General features: G+C 50.6%; 6 protein-coding genes across 6 annotated transcripts; 3 read left to right on the top strand and 3 right to left on the bottom strand.

The window, feature by feature from the left end:
* Positions 1-518: 518 nt before the first annotated feature.
* VTN77DRAFT_5057 (uncharacterized protein) lies at positions 519-1,643 on the top strand (the record flags this gene model as incomplete). Its single annotated transcript, XM_069421185.1, has 1 exon — positions 519-1,643. One exon carries the CDS (start codon positions 519-521, stop codon positions 1,641-1,643), a length of 1,125 nt encoding a protein of 374 aa, XP_069277239.1.
* Positions 1,644-1,988: 345 nt separating this feature from the next.
* Positions 1,989-3,446, bottom strand: VTN77DRAFT_5058 (uncharacterized protein; the record flags this gene model as incomplete). The annotated part of the gene is made up of 2 exons (XM_069421186.1): positions 1,989-3,061; positions 3,131-3,446. The coding sequence occupies 2 exons, from the start codon at positions 3,444-3,446 to the stop codon at positions 1,989-1,991; spliced, it is 1,389 nt and encodes a 462-aa protein (XP_069277240.1).
* Positions 3,447-4,881: 1,435 nt separating this feature from the next.
* Positions 4,882-6,083, bottom strand: VTN77DRAFT_5059 (uncharacterized protein; the record flags this gene model as incomplete). Its single annotated transcript, XM_069421187.1, has 2 exons — positions 4,882-5,494; positions 5,599-6,083. The coding sequence occupies 2 exons, from the start codon at positions 6,081-6,083 to the stop codon at positions 4,882-4,884; spliced, it is 1,098 nt and encodes a 365-aa protein (XP_069277241.1).
* Positions 6,084-6,515: 432 nt separating this feature from the next.
* Positions 6,516-7,805, top strand: VTN77DRAFT_5060 (uncharacterized protein; the record flags this gene model as incomplete). The annotated part of the gene is made up of 1 exon (XM_069421189.1): positions 6,516-7,805. The coding sequence occupies one exon, from the start codon at positions 6,516-6,518 to the stop codon at positions 7,803-7,805; it is 1,290 nt and encodes a 429-aa protein (XP_069277242.1).
* A 3,519-nt stretch (positions 7,806-11,324) lies between these two features.
* Positions 11,325-12,494, top strand: VTN77DRAFT_5061 (uncharacterized protein; the record flags this gene model as incomplete). The annotated part of the gene is made up of 4 exons (XM_069421190.1): positions 11,325-11,498; positions 11,667-11,687; positions 11,778-11,924; positions 11,982-12,494. 4 exons carry the CDS (start codon positions 11,325-11,327, stop codon positions 12,492-12,494), a joined length of 855 nt encoding a protein of 284 aa, XP_069277243.1.
* Positions 12,495-12,630: 136 nt separating this feature from the next.
* On the bottom strand, positions 12,631-15,011 carry VTN77DRAFT_5062 (uncharacterized protein; the record flags this gene model as incomplete). Its single annotated transcript, XM_069421191.1, has 9 exons — positions 12,631-13,082; positions 13,135-13,198; positions 13,249-13,463; positions 13,515-13,824; positions 13,894-14,320; positions 14,370-14,686; positions 14,745-14,828; positions 14,885-14,904; positions 14,966-15,011. The coding sequence occupies 9 exons, from the start codon at positions 15,009-15,011 to the stop codon at positions 12,631-12,633; spliced, it is 1,935 nt and encodes a 644-aa protein (XP_069277244.1).
* Between the last annotated feature and the right edge of the window lie 23 nt (positions 15,012-15,034).

A 15,034-nucleotide genomic window follows, 5' to 3' on the forward strand; every position in this document is an offset into this window, starting at 1 on the left:
GTACAGTACCTAACTTAGTTGAATATAGAAACCTCGAACTCTTTTTTTTTAAAAAAAAATAAATAAAAGTGAAAGATTAAATTAAATAAAAAAAAGCATATGCCAATAGTAAGTACGAAGTACGAAGTACGAAGTAGGACCTAGTTATAAAGGCAATTGGCTCTCTCCGAATTTCAATTTAATTAACCCCGCGCGGCACGGGCCCGCAATGCAACAAACAGCTTCATGATAACTTCTCCGTAACAGGTACTCCGATCGGAGGGGAATTTCTTTAAATTGATACACATTACATTAGGTACCGACTTCAATTGCTACATCCAGAATATCTTATTTTCCCTTGGGAAGGGATTCTTGATCTTTCTTCTTTTTTTTCCTCTTTACTTTTCTTTTTTTTTAATCTCTTATAGACTGAAAGATTCCTTTCTTTCCCTTTTTTTTTTCCCCTTCTTATAGATAACGGTATTAGACTGTATCTGCGATATCAGAGAACTTTTTCTGGCAGATAGATAGTGAAAAACATGCCCCCCATCCCCATCACCATCATCACCGGCTTCCTCGGCTCCGGCAAAACCACCATCCTGCTGAATCTCATCCCGCAACTCCCGCCCACCTACCGCCTGGCGCTGCTGAAGAACGAATTCGGCGATGTCGCCATCGACTCGCAACTCGCAGCGACGCAGGCCATCTCCGGCGTGCGCGAGCTGCTCAACGGCTGCATCTGCTGCAACCTCGTGGGCCAGCTGGGCGATGCGCTGCTGCAGCTGCGCGACGAGGTGCGGCCCGACCGCATCGTGATCGAGACGAGCGGCAGCGCGTTCCCGGCTACGCTGGCTATGGAGGTGAATCGGTTGGCGAAGGAGCATGCGGGGAGCCTTGTCCTCGATGGCGTGATCAGTGTCATTGATGTTGAGAATTGGGAGGGTTACGACGATACGTCTTATACGGCGAAGATGCAGGCTAAATACACGGATCTGATCATTTTCAATAAGTGGGAGGCCGTGTCGGAGCAGCGGTTTGATGTCTGTCTCGACCGGCTCGGCGATCTCGAGCTGGATACCCCCTGGGTCAAGTCTGACAGGGGGAAGGTCGACAAGGATGTGCTGCTAGGGATTGATGGCGCGTTGCTCGCTAAGGAGACGAAGATTGACGAGGAACATCTCGTCAACGGCCATGACCCCAACCACAGCCACAGCCATCAGTCTGAAGTCGAGGTCCTCTCCGTGACTCTCAAGCTGGACCCAACCGCAGATGCGTCCTCAAGAGTCATCAATCTCCCTGCCTTTGAAAATCTCCTCCGCTCCGCTCCCAAGGAAGAAGTCTACCGGATCAAGGGCATCGTCCGCTGCTCCACAGCCCATCAACCACCAACAAACTCAGACGCAAACAACCCAGCCGGTGACAAGGAATCTCCGATCAACTCGACTTCTTCAGACACTCAGGACTACATCCTGAATTGGGCGTTTGGCCGATGGAGTTTTACTCCCTCCGACACTGTGCTTGCAGATCCGGAGACAGTCGCTCGCCTGACCTTCATCCTGGCCCGGTACGAGTCCGGCAAATGGAAGAAGAAACTAGAAGCGGGGGGTCTTGTCGAGGCAGCTGACGCCAGCGCCAGAAATTTGACCGTGGAAAGACTGCTCTAAGCAGAAAACAAAAATATAAAAACTTCTCGCCCATCTGTTGACTACATAAATAGATAGATACCCTTAGAGGAATGAATAATGAATGTTAATATGTAACCTCAGCAAGTTAAAAGTCTAGCATTTATATATTGTCTATCTTGAGCCATCTAAAGGAATGACTGTTCAAGACCATATTGGACATGAACGACAAATCAAAACAAAAAGACTAATCAGGCAGCAACAAGTCTATATATTGCTTTTTTTTTTACCAATCCAAAGGTAGTGTGAAAGCAAGGGGCAAGGAGAAACATGACAATGGATCGTATACTAGCAAAGACAGGCTGAACAGCTAGCCTCACGACAACACTAATAATCGAGCAGAGCAGAAGCTCCAGTTTCGCTCGAGATGTAGATGACATCGTGGTTGTCGGTGAACCCGTTGAAGCGGGTCGCGCTGCACCGGGTGTAAGCCCCCATGTTCTCAAAGTACAGCCAGTCGCCGACATCCACCAACCCCGGCAGGGTGATGCGCTCCGTGATAACATCGATCCCATCGCAAGTCGGACCCCAGATGGAGTAATCGATGCCAGAAGAAGAAGAAGAAAGAGACGATGACGAAGAGGAACCGTCACCGTCACGGGTCGACTCGACACAGGTCAGGATCTGTGCCACCGGATGCTGGTGATCGAAGATGATGTTCGAAAAGTTGCCATAGACCCCGTCGTTCAGATACAGCATGTACGCATCGCGCGACGGGTCCGACGGATCGCGAACATCACGACGGGCAATGACGTTAGCTGCGAGGGTGAAGGCGCCCGCGACATAGTAGCGACCAGGCTCCGCGATGATTCGAATCGACGCGGGAAAGTACGTGTCGAGAGCCTGGCTGAGGATAGCGGCAAACCTCTCGAAAGTATCCTCGCAGAAACCACCTCCCACATCCAGCGTGTGGAGCTCGTGGCCTACTTCGGCAGCCTGGTCGAAGACCCAACGAGCATCCTGTACGGCCTTGAGAAAAGCCTTGGGGTCCTCGGCACCCGATCCGACATGGAAGCTCACGCCGACCACTTTGAGCTCGAGCTGCCGCGCCAGTTCCAGCAGCGACCGCGCCACATCCAGGGAGGCGCCAAACTTCATGCTCAGACGGCAGAGGCTGGTCGAGTCGTCGGTCAGGATGCGGAGGTACAGTTCCGCGTCAGGGAAATCGGCCTTGATCTTGTACAGCTCGTCGGCATTGTCAAAAGTCATCTGCTTGACACCCTTCTGCCTGGCATAGCGGATGAAGGATTTGGTCTTGCACGGCTGCGCATAGATGATGCGGCTGGGATCGACGCCCGTCTGCAGGGCCAGGTCGATCTCGGCTTTGGAGGCGCAGTCAAATCCGTTGCCAAGCTTAGCCATGAGACGAAGGATCTCCGGGTCCGGGTTGCACTTGACCGCTGTTTCAGGATCGGTCAGCTACCAACGCATTCTTCCAATGGATATTATTCAAGAGCGGCGAGACCTACCGTAAAAAGGCTTGACGCGGCCCAAGTTCATCTTCCAGCGGAGATGCTGGCGGTAGATCTCGCCCATGTCTGCCACGTAAAAGGCATCTTCCTCTCCGGGCTCGCAGCGATCGACATTGATACTGGCCACCCGTTTCTTGAGGACCTCGAAAACCAAGCCCTTGGAGGCCAACTTGGCCTGATACAGGTCATTCACTCCATGGTTGGTGTTGTTGTTGCTGATGTGCTTCGGATCTCTACTACTACTGTGATCGTGTTGATAATGATTGGACACGTATACTTCGTCAGACGCGAGAACCGAAGGTGCCATAACCATGCGGCTGGATGCGGTTGGCCGGATGATCTCTCTTGTTTCGGACCGAAGAAGTCGAGACGAGGAGGTTTAATCCAAGCAGTCGCAAGCGTGCGTTAGGGAGGACGATAAGTTTCGCAACCGAAGTTGACTGGACTAAGCCTCCTCGACCCTTCCTCCGGAAGAGGAAGAACCGTCAGAGAAGTCCTATGCGGCAGCTGGTGGTTGGGGGAGAACTCAAAAGATGGTGTTGGAGAAAGGTGAAGAGGCGCGTCAGAAAGCGAGAAGAGCACGTTGTGGACCGTCAGCAGAGGGGGGTGGAATGTTGTTGAGAGTCTGTCGGAGTCGCCGCGGGGAGACAATTTTGAAGACAAAACCAGAGGCTGCTAGGGCCGTGATGAGTGGGCGCCTTTGGGGATTCCAAAGGCCGGGCGCGAATTTGCTAGATGGCGTGAAACCGACTGAGGACCTGGATGATGAGAACAAGGGTTAGAATGAACGAGGTTGGGTTGGTGGTTTAAAAGGCCTGGCTGGTGGTGGGTGTGTGCAAAATTCGCCAGGCGTGTACTTAGGGTACAGGGCACCCGGACAGCAGGAACCAATCCACCAGCCAGGCTGCAACGGCGGAAAAAAAATGGGAAGGAACGATGAAGGTGACGTGTTTGGACTCACCAGAGGCTCGATGCAGGATCTCAATTCCTCCAGCTGGACGTGGGTGGGAGAAGGGAGAGAAAAAGAGAGGGGGTGAAAATGCTGAGCTGGTCGAGGGTCGAGGGCCGTGGTGGAGGGGCGCTGAGCCTGCGCGGTTGCGGGGGGGAAGTCTTTAAGACGAAAAATTACGGCACCACCGGTCAACTGTCTTCCAATGACTTCGTTTTAGACTTTTCCAGGCCGCGGGAGCAGTGACGCAGAGAGCTGGAGCTCTATGACGACTATTATAGACTCTGTCCGCCGGAGAAAAATAATGGTGGCGATGTAGCCTACTATTGAACACGACGTGGTCGAATCTCTCGGACTTGTACGGAGCTTTTTTTTCTTCTTTGTTTTAAATTGGAGAAGCTTATGACCTTGGAATTCCTGAGCTGCACATGCCTCTGGACTTTGCGCGATTAATCCTGGCCTCCGATTTTGGTGGTCGCGTCCCGAGCAAGCTTCCCGTAGCGGCGTTGTGCCTTTTTTTTCTTGTGGTGGATTTACCCGTGCTGCCGATCCGCGTTGCATCGATGCCTGCAGGCAATAATCATTATGGCAGCGTTGGGCCTAGAAGCGGTCAGGCACCGTTAGACATTAGTAATTCTCCGACCTGGACTGGCTGCCCGATTTGCCCGAGGCAAACTTCCCCTAAAGGAGCCGGCGCACAGAGTCGACCCCTGACTCCGCGACGACCAGACTGGAGTTTCAGTTGCCACAGCACCTGATGGTCAAATGTTCTATCGAGCCGTCCTTTGTTTCTAGGAGATCACGCGGACTCGTTGCGTCCAAAGATATAGATCTCGATAGTTTCCCCCTGTAGATCCTCTTCCTCTTCTGCGTAAGGACACGGGAGTGAGATCGTGTCGCGTTCCAGGCTCGAGAAGGCAGCGTCCTGCATGAGGTCAAAAAAGACGGCTTCACTGTCATGGCGCCTTTTGAGTGCCACCAGGACGAGAGCGTTGGAAGACGGCCGGACCAAAGTATCTATCATCCGGACAAGCGACGGAAGGCTGTCCGCGTTGTAGGTACAGTCTGAGACCAAAATCAGATCAATTGGCTGGCTGTACACGTCTTCGCCAGGCTGCTGATCCCAGTCCAGAACCCTGAAATCAATTGTTGATCCAGGTGCGGGATGAGCCACCTTGATGTTGCGCGTTACGATGTCGTGCACCTCCGGCAGATCTGTAAGCGTCACTGAACATCGAGGCATCATCTCTGCCAGAGCAATACCGACAATGCCACAGCCGGAGCCTAACTCCACGACTCGGAGCATCCGGTGACCTCGACCTCGTAGTCGTTCTTGCAGATGTGGCATCGCCATGGCTCCGGTGTCGATGATGGCACGCTGCAGACACATTACAGCGGCTAAAGCCGCATCCCTGAGAAAAGAAAAAGCGTTACTCCTAATTTACACCGTACTGTACATACTTTCGTACGAGAAGACTGCAGACAGAGTGGTACAAAAAGAGTGAGGCAATCTCACCAAATGTGCCGTGCAATATTCTCTCCAGTCTCTTCCCATACCCGGAGCTCGGATTGATTCTGGAGACGGAAGCGCCTCTCAATCAGCTTCTCTGCTACCAGAGGTTGAGGGCCTCCAAAGGCGGTGCTCCATCCAGAAATCACTTCTGGGACTGTCGAGGGATCGAGCAGGCTGTCGGCCAGAGCTCCACCTGGAGATGGTGTGTCGACAGACCCAATGCCCAGAATGACAATTGGGTTTCTCCCCAGACGAACAGGTCCGACGGAGACCAAGAGTTCCCTTTTCCCAGCTTGCCATAAGAAGGAGTCCCTCCGCAGAACAGTGTTGGTGTCCGGTGAGTACAAGGAAGTGTGTAGCGTCACATCATCAGCCAGAAAGGCGTCTCCCAGGTCGGTGGTGATGGAGATGAGAGCGGAGACCGACACCAAGCCGGCTTTGTGGTTCTGAATCTTGGGAGATTTGAGAAAACGAACGTAGTACACCATCTTGAACGTGCCAGAAATCTTATCTGGGCGCCTTTCTTCGTAAGCTGAAAGAGTGAATGCAATTGATTCTTACCCCGGATCTCTCTGGATGAAACTCCACCGCTGATTGGGCAAGGCCTCTTATCTCACGTGCGGAGTGACTAAGCTCCACCCGCCGCCTGCCATTGGTCGGGCAACGACAGTACTGTAACGCATCGCGCATTCTTACCCTCTCCTGCGCCGGAAACGCTCATCATAATCTCCTGGATTAGAGCAAGATCACATGGTATCTGTCATCCATTCTGGAGACTAATATTATCTCGACTCTCCAACGTATACTGCGGACTCTACCTTCGACATCTTGCATTGATGCCACACACGTTGGGTCGTCCTCGCTAGTCGTCCCGTTTCCTGCCATCCCGACCACTCCGCACGGCGGCCACGGTCGCCAAGATGATGCGCGCCAACGACCCTCGCATCCGCCAGACGATCAACCAGATCTCCCAGAACCTCGAATCTGCCAATGAAACCGCCCAGGAAGGCTTCTATACTTTTTCGCAAGAATACTTGGCACCCTGCTTTGCGTCGATCGCCAACTGCGTCCGGGCGTGCACGGCGCCCTGCTTCCCCAGCCGGGAGGACCAGCTTCGACGTCGCAGACGGGGTCGTGCGGAATTCAATTTCGACTTTTACGATGACTGGTACAATGACGACGGCGGCGACGGCCTGTTGGGATGGGGCAACGATGAATTGGATCGGTTACTGGCAGGCAGTGGCAGCGGACGCGGAGGCGCCGAGCAGCCGCGCCGGCAACGGAAGATGAGTTACGGCGCCGCTCGAGCAGGGAAAAGAAGAAGTACCCTACCTCCAGATCAAAGGGACGATCCCACGGTGATCCCAAAGTCATCAGTGATCGGATTTTTGGAGCGGTTTCCATGGAGAATCGGGCCGCGAGGGATCAAATACCGGCCATCAGCGGCCGACTTACAAGAACGGCCCGGACGGTTGAGAGGCGATGATCTTGAAAATCAGCCTTTGATGGAGGCAGCTGACGAGAGTGATGGAGCTGAGTACGGGGAAGGTTCAGGGGGGAAGAAGGGAAAGAACGGACGAGATCGCAGTGAAACGCAGTCGTCTCGGGAGACGTCCAATTCTCTGAGTTCGCGGGGGGACTTGATCCCGAGCGACGAGGAAGAGGATGCAGTGCCGTTGGATGATGAGTTTGCGGTAGCGCTAGCACGCCGTGGCACTGGCTTGACGTCGGACGACCAACTGAGTGGAAGGCCGAGCTTTCACAGGCAAACAACCTCCGGCACCACATCTCGTGATTCCAGGAGTACGGGTCGGGGGAAGGACCGAGAGGGTAAAGGAAGGTCACCGCGAAGTTCGGATGTCGAGATTATACACGACGATACGCCGCCGATGGCTGAACTAGTGAAGGAGGAGGAGACGGCAAGACTGGAAGAAGAGTCGGAGATTGCCAGGAAGCGACGTGCCGCTCACCAGCTGGCTGTGAGTCAGGGGTTGGCACGGGAGGATCAGCAAGCCCCTTCATCAGCCCGAGAAGTGTCAACCGATGAACGACCAACAGAGCCTTTTCCTCCTCTTCCCGTAACCCCAACTTCGATACGATCCGCTCCTGGTGCGTATCCATCCTCGGTGACATCTGCATCGCAGGTGGAGACAGCCAGTGAAGCGGACACGGCCAGGTCGAATTCCGAGCGCGACGTCGGTCCGAACTGAACCTTACAGCGGTATACATGCAAATACTATACGGTTGTCTGTTGAGGTAGTTCACATCCACGGCCAGTTGCTCGGCACATTTAATGTGCCTGCCCGTGTTGCACCCTGATGTCAACATCGAGCAGTAGACCGCCGATGAAGTGGCTACTGTGTGGAAGACATGCCACTCCAGCAGCATGTAGCAGTGGGTGGTACCCGCTGAACGCTGGAGATGTGACAGATATCTACCTCAATGCCTGAGACGTCATCTACTATAAGATGATGGTATGAACTATTCGAGTCATTCACCAGGAGTGATGACAAATGGCACGCTGCTCTTCTTCACTTATAATGATAATTCATTGTTGATGTACGATAATCATGTAAATAATGACGGCATGATCTACGGCATGACATGAAATATTAAATTTGATTTCTTTCATGAGCAGCTATCTGATCATCGTCACTTTCTCCCTTTTTGAACAGTGACATCAGTACTGCAGAGGCTGTACTGGGGGGGAATCTCCCAGTGCCACTATAATTGCCGCGGTAGGATGTACAGAATATATATCAGACCTAGCCTGTGCAAGAAGAGAGTATCACAGTTGTTCATCAAGCTAAATACTCTTGCTTGGGGTGGCTATGGCCGTCGATATGATCTGAATACAGTAGGCCTGAGTTCAGGAAAAGATTACTGATGTGACGATCTGACGAAAATACGACATGGCATGACATAGCATGACATGATTTGAATAAACGACTGTGAATAACTGCTGCGATTGAAGGTCTGCAGGAGTAAAAAAAAAGACTTTGTAGTGGTCAGCGGTAAGTAAGTGAGTAGTCGGAGGGAAGACAAGTGGATAAAAAAAAGGGAAATCTTGCCAGTGTAATCATCCCAACATGCCACACTCGCAAGTATATATATTTCTTGCAGTAGTATATACAATAACGAGAATGAGGACATAAAATAACGACCCTAACAGTGGACCGCTGTAGTCGATTCAATTCCATGCTGTATGTATGAGATGAGAACCTAGTAGTACTCATATCAACAATAATAATATCATCCTCCTTCACATCGACTCTCCAAAACCAAATCCAAATAGTATACTCTACGGAGTACGGAGTACCATACGGAGTAAATCCCCCCAAAATTTCCGGTTGGTTCAGAATCGGAACTTCGGTTTCGTGATAGTAAAACAAAAAGCGCCGCACTTTATTATTTATTCCGCCTAATTGCGCGGCAGGACCCTCGAGCGCTAAAAAATTGCACGGATGGACCCCAAAATCTATTAACCAATAGGATCGATTCTCTTGTATTTTACATGGTAACAGAGAATACCAACAAGTGACTCGGAAAACTGTCTAGAGAGCACTTCTGGGGTCTTGGTTTCTGGGGATCTCGCTCTTCTGGCAATCTACAGCCGTGAACGAAGACAAATAAACAACCTCCGGCGTGTGAAATGATTGGAGTGTACCAACCATGCGTGTCTATCAAGTGGCCTGCTGGGTGTTATGTGAAGGAGTTGTGTTCAGACTCCTGTCCTTAGAGGTGTTATTTTGGCTTGCAGAATCAGACAATCCTCTTGAATATCAAAAAAAGAGAGATTTAGCAGATGGTTGTTGTTGAGATGAGATTTGTCTTGGTTGGGGGTAATGATATGACTTCTTTCAAGATGTCGGTGTTTGTTATGAGATATGTGCCACCTGTGTGTTGCCATGTTTACGAAGAAAGGTGCCTGTCAAATGACCCGTCTTCCTGCCAGTTTCTTCCATTGTTCACTCCTTATTTTGATTCGTGGCATGGACATGGTCGAAATATGACAGACACTATACTGCTTTCTTTAAAACAACTTAACTTGTATAACTTTGCGCAACCAGACATTTCGGCAGTTCTAATCAGGGAAACCTCGGCGTCGAAGATGTGGCAGTCTTCATATCGAGACCCTTCAACTGGTAAATATCGTGTAGCAGGTATATCTTTCCTTGGTTCAGTCGACGTAATATATATATATATATACAATAACACAGATATGAGAAAAAATCAGGGAAAAGGAAATAAAAAAAAAGAAAAGAAAAGAAAAAGAAAAGAAAAGGAGGGAATATCGAGCTGAAGAATGTCCTTAGACAGTTAATACTGAACCGAAGCGCTCTCTATTCAACGTTAAGGGAGAGTGCACCTCACCCTAGAATTTACGTGAATACGAGCGGCCAGCTTCATATTTCTACGCGTTTGGTCAACCCTTTTCTTCTTTTTATATAAATTATTTTCCCCCCCTTTCTTCCTTAAATTTTTTCTTTTGCTCTTAGGATGTTTGATTGACAGATTACATATCTTCAAGACTTACAGAGAAAAAATTCCTCATTATTCCCTGCCCTTCTATCTAGACTTTTTCCCTTTCACTTCTTTTACTTCCCCCCTCTTCTCTTCATCTTGGTCAATTAATGGAGCATTCCTACCAGCTTAAGTTACGCTGAACCTCTTTAGATAGAATCACATGTTCTGGATGATAGATCATATTACTACTGCCTTGCATAGACCTGGATCTAGACCACACCCTCGGTCCTTATCTATTCGAAATTCCATCCGACAAATTCAAAACCTGTTTGTCGGTATACTATACATACAGTACATACATACACACGTGTATGCAGTGTTGCCTGCCTGTCTGCGTGCCGATTTCCGAGCAGGTGGGGTATACTATCTGATATGCTGGCACTCCGTAGTAGTTAGTGGCCGCGTCATAGAATAATAAATCATCGATCAATGACTGCCCACTAGAGTCCGTCCTGTGTGACGCAGTGACGCGATGCAGTACCATTATGGTGTGTACAGTACCTAATCAGTTGAACGGTGAACTTTTTCTTTTTCTTTTTCTTTGTCCTTTTTTTCAACTGTCTGTCTATTTCCTATCTAATTAATCGCCGGTAACGGCCCGGGACCGGGATGGAGGGGTAGGACAAGCAGGACGAGCAAATCAAATGGACCATGATCGTGATCCTTCCAACCAGGCTTGAGCTTTAGAATTTCCACATGTGTTTGACAAAGCAATAATAGCGAATAGTATTGGTAAAAATCCATTGCATGAGTTGCACAAGATAAGTGCACTGTACTGTACGGAGTAAGGTTAATGATAATTGATTGTATGCATACGGTACGGATGGATAGATCCGAGGAGCGTTATTTATTAGATTATGATTGATTGATGACTTCGATTGATCGATCGATCGATCTCCGGACAGAAGAGTCCAGACAGACTGATCCCGTTTCCCAGATAGGATATAGTCCTGTCTTAGGTATATAAATTCCCCCGATCGCCTTCGTCTAAACAATCGCCTTTCTTCCGAGACGGAAAGTACAGTACAGTATAAATATAAACAAATTGTCTGTACGTCAACTTCGGAAGAGTGCCGTGACAGACAAACAGACACCCCGCATATACAATTCTCCACATATATATACCTATACCTATCCACATACTATAATAACACATCCGGTCATCAATTCCAATTCCTCAGAACGAACAAGCAGCACCAACAATGGCCGAATCAGAATCCGACCTCCGCAACGCCGTCAGCAATGCCGACTTCGACGCCAAGCAGCTCCCCTGGTACCTGCCGGAACTGAAGGAGGTCTCCGACGACGCGCGCAGACTGCTGGAGGAGTACAGTGGGATTCCGTCGGAGAAGGTGGTGGGGCATGTGCAGGATGTGGTGAGTGACACCTAGACAGAACAGCTTGTATTGTGGTGGCTTTGCAGCTATTATACAGCTTTTATTTATTTTTATTTCTTATTTCTTATTTTTTATTTACTTATATATATTTGATTTCTTGGATTTCTGACTAATTCTCCTCTCCTGGGGATTGATCGAGGAGTACAGCGTGATCGCGCGTTCGCTATCGTAAGTTCCCTCCCCTCCCCACCTCCCTTCTCCTAGATATCTATACCTATACCTAGGTAGATATGGGAGTCTGTGAATTGACGGACCCAGTTTCCGTATCCCTGCCTAGGAACCTTCCGATTCCTCAACCTGAGCGTTTCCAAAACGCCTTACTATGAGGAAGTCCTCCAACGGGTCAAAAACGGCGAAACGTTTCTCGATCTGGGATGTTGTTTTGGGCAGGAATTGAGGCAGCTAGTAAGGCACATCATCTATCACACACGCTCTATGTATACAGGCTTATGTTGAAGTCAGGCCTTCGATGGCGCGCCATCCGAAAACCTCTACGGCTCTGATCTCCGTCTCGACTTCATCTCCCTTGGCTACGACCTCTTCCTCGACAAGGACAAATTCAAGGCCCACTTCATCGCGGCTGATATCTTTGACGATAACTCTGACCTCGTCAAGCAGCTCACCGGCAAAGTCGACATCATCTATACCGGCGCTTTCTTCCATCTGTTCGACCTGGAGCAGCAGCTCCAGATCGCTAGGCGTGTTGTCACCCTGCTGCGCGACAAACCTGGCGTCCTGATCCTGGGTCGTCAGGTCGGTAATGTCGTCCCCGGACATTACCCGCGACGGTCAGGAGACGGTCTGAGATACAGACATGATGCTGCCTCCTGGACGAAACTCTGGGAGCAGGTCGGTGAGGAGACGGGTACCAAATGGAAAGTCGACGCATCGCTGCTGGAAGCTTCAGCGGAGCGCGGCTGGAAATGGCATGATGAAAACTCGCGGTTGCTGAGGTTTGCCGTGAGACGCGAGTAGACAGGTGCCAGCAGGCCTAGCGTTAGATCTATTGGACCATTCATCAGCCGCTTTGCGAGCATATTATATCCAACATATCCAACATATGTAGTTGAATACTCAGGTATATAGAAATGACAGCTTTTGAAGCATCGACCTAGCTATTCAAGGCAGAAGTCTCGTGTTGTATCGACTCGTCATGACCGAAAAGGCGATATAGTGTCGATGGCCACCCATTTGTCGCCTGCTCCTGGCCAATCCATTGTCTGGCATGGAGGGCCTCATCACCCACCAAACCGGAGTGATACTGCTGCGACATCCCAACTTGGGATTCAGATGGCTGTGTAGGAACGGTCGGTTTCGGCGGGGGCTGCATCGGGTCCTGCAACAACCAGGATGGATTGGCGAGCGGGAGAGTACTCTGGTCAAATATGGCCCACGGATAATCCAGATTCGTGTCTGGCATCATCATCTCTGGCCCAGTCAACGGAGGCGTACGCATGCTCCGCATCGCCGTTTCAAGACGATCCGCCAGTACATGTTGAAGACTGGGAGCGGGACGCTGGGTGCGCTGGAGGCTGTTCAAATGACTTTGCACCAAGTTCAGATCTAGATCGCGAGTTAGCAAGGTTACCAAGCGTCAAACAGCGTCGGAGTATACCTTCTTGGTGAGCCATCCCATCTTCTACTCCACGCAGAACCAATAATGCTGCCAAAGTTATCATCTACAATATTAGCTCGCGATCACTCTCTTTCAACGAGACAGCAAACATACGACAAGATCCCAGTTAGACCAGATGCCCGTATCATTGTCTCGTAGTCGCAGCACCGCCCGCGCCGAGATCAGCAATTCCTGTCTCTCAACAGAAGCAATGTTGTGAGCCCCAAGATCATATCCCCGAGCTGGATGATAGATAGAAAGAACGAATAGCTTATGCAGATGGTATTGCAGCAGAATCAAGATCCCATGTCGATCGGTTTCCGACGGTTCTACAACCTAAATCAGTTGCTACCCAAGATCAACAGACGCAGCAAACTTACGAGATACGCCGTTGTAGTGAACCAGCCACTCATCCAGCTGCTTTGCCCAATGACGAATCACCTGAAAATCATGCTCTGTGAAAGGAGAATCGGTACTGGGAGGACTATTTGAATCCTTCCCACTGACGAAAGACCAGACTGACGGCAAGCCTCGTCCGACAAAGTGGCTCAGTCCACTATGCATCATCTGAGCGAGGCCCCTGTAAGCATTATCTTGATGACGGTCCAGCTTCTGCAGAGGTAATGGCGGCGGCTGTTTGGGAAGTAAAGGATAACACATATGGATGGAGGCATGTTCAACGTCGATTATCTAAGATAATCAGTTCACATCTACCAACACGAATCAAACGAATCAAACGACAAGACGGCTGGAGCATACTTGGAGACCAGAGAACAACCCGCGCCAGTCGTGGCTCGTGTCCTGAACCTGATGTGGGCAGTGATCCAAGAGCAGCCGGTAGCCAATGGATATCCATGTGCCCGTCGTTTCAATGAACGCTTCCGAGCTCAGACTGGCCATTATCAAACCAAGGATGTTGTGAAACACCTGTTCTTCCACCTGCGAGCTCGACTGCCCTGAATTCGAAGCAGGACTACCGGCCAGCGCCGCGGCCGGAGGCGGCGTAACAAGTTCGGCGATGGCACTGCAGGTGGCTGCAAAGTAGCCCGGTGCAACTGCCGCAGACTCCGCAGAATTGTGGTGCAGCGCAGAGATATAGAGTACAGAAGCAAGAAGCAACGGCGTCGGACTGGAGAAAGCTTTGCGATCTGCCAGAAAATGCAGCAGCGGCAAGTTCGAGTGGAATCTGAACTGATTAGCTCGTCATCGATTAAAGGACGTCGTTGTGAACATACGACCGCCATAGTTGCTTGACTATGCTCCTCGACCAGATCTTCGGATCCTGCGCTGGTCTGGTGATGGCTTTCAGGTGGGACAGGGCCCTCCATACGCCGTGGAATGAAAGATCCTCCCCCTCGGGCTCAGTGTCCAACTCCTCTTCCGGTTCGAGGGCCGCCTCCGCATCGGACCCTTTCTTAATACCTAAGAGAGTTTCAATGGCATCCAGACGAGCGAGGATCGACTGATTGGTCACAGGAGACGACGAGAAACTATACACGGTGGTAGGGATCGCATTGGCCCGGGCATCTGGCGCTCTGGGAACAGCCGCAGCCTACGAGGCATCAGCAGAGGCGCACGTTATGTTATGTATGTGGTATGTATGCTCATACATTGGCTCTCGGTCGGAAAATGCATTCGGACTTGACAATTCGACATCGTCGGCATGGCGGAACGTCGTCGACCTGGCATTTCATCTTGCGGGGTACGGCGTCAGCTCGAGGCTCCTTCGCGACACTCACGCCTTTCCTACCTTCTGTCTTCTGCAATTGACTAGGAATTGCGAATCGCGTCAATCCCGAACGGCAATTCATTTGAACTGTTCGCGACTCACCGCATGCCTTCGTAGGCCTGGGTCCCACCAGGCTGCCATCTGCCATCTTGAGGTTTTTGTACTCTGCCT

Source organism: Rasamsonia byssochlamydoides (assembly GCF_041956645.1).
Source record: "Rasamsonia byssochlamydoides strain NRRL 3658 unplaced genomic scaffold VTN77scaffold_36, whole genome shotgun sequence".
Classification (NCBI taxonomy): domain Eukaryota; kingdom Fungi; phylum Ascomycota; class Eurotiomycetes; order Eurotiales; family Trichocomaceae; genus Rasamsonia; species Rasamsonia byssochlamydoides.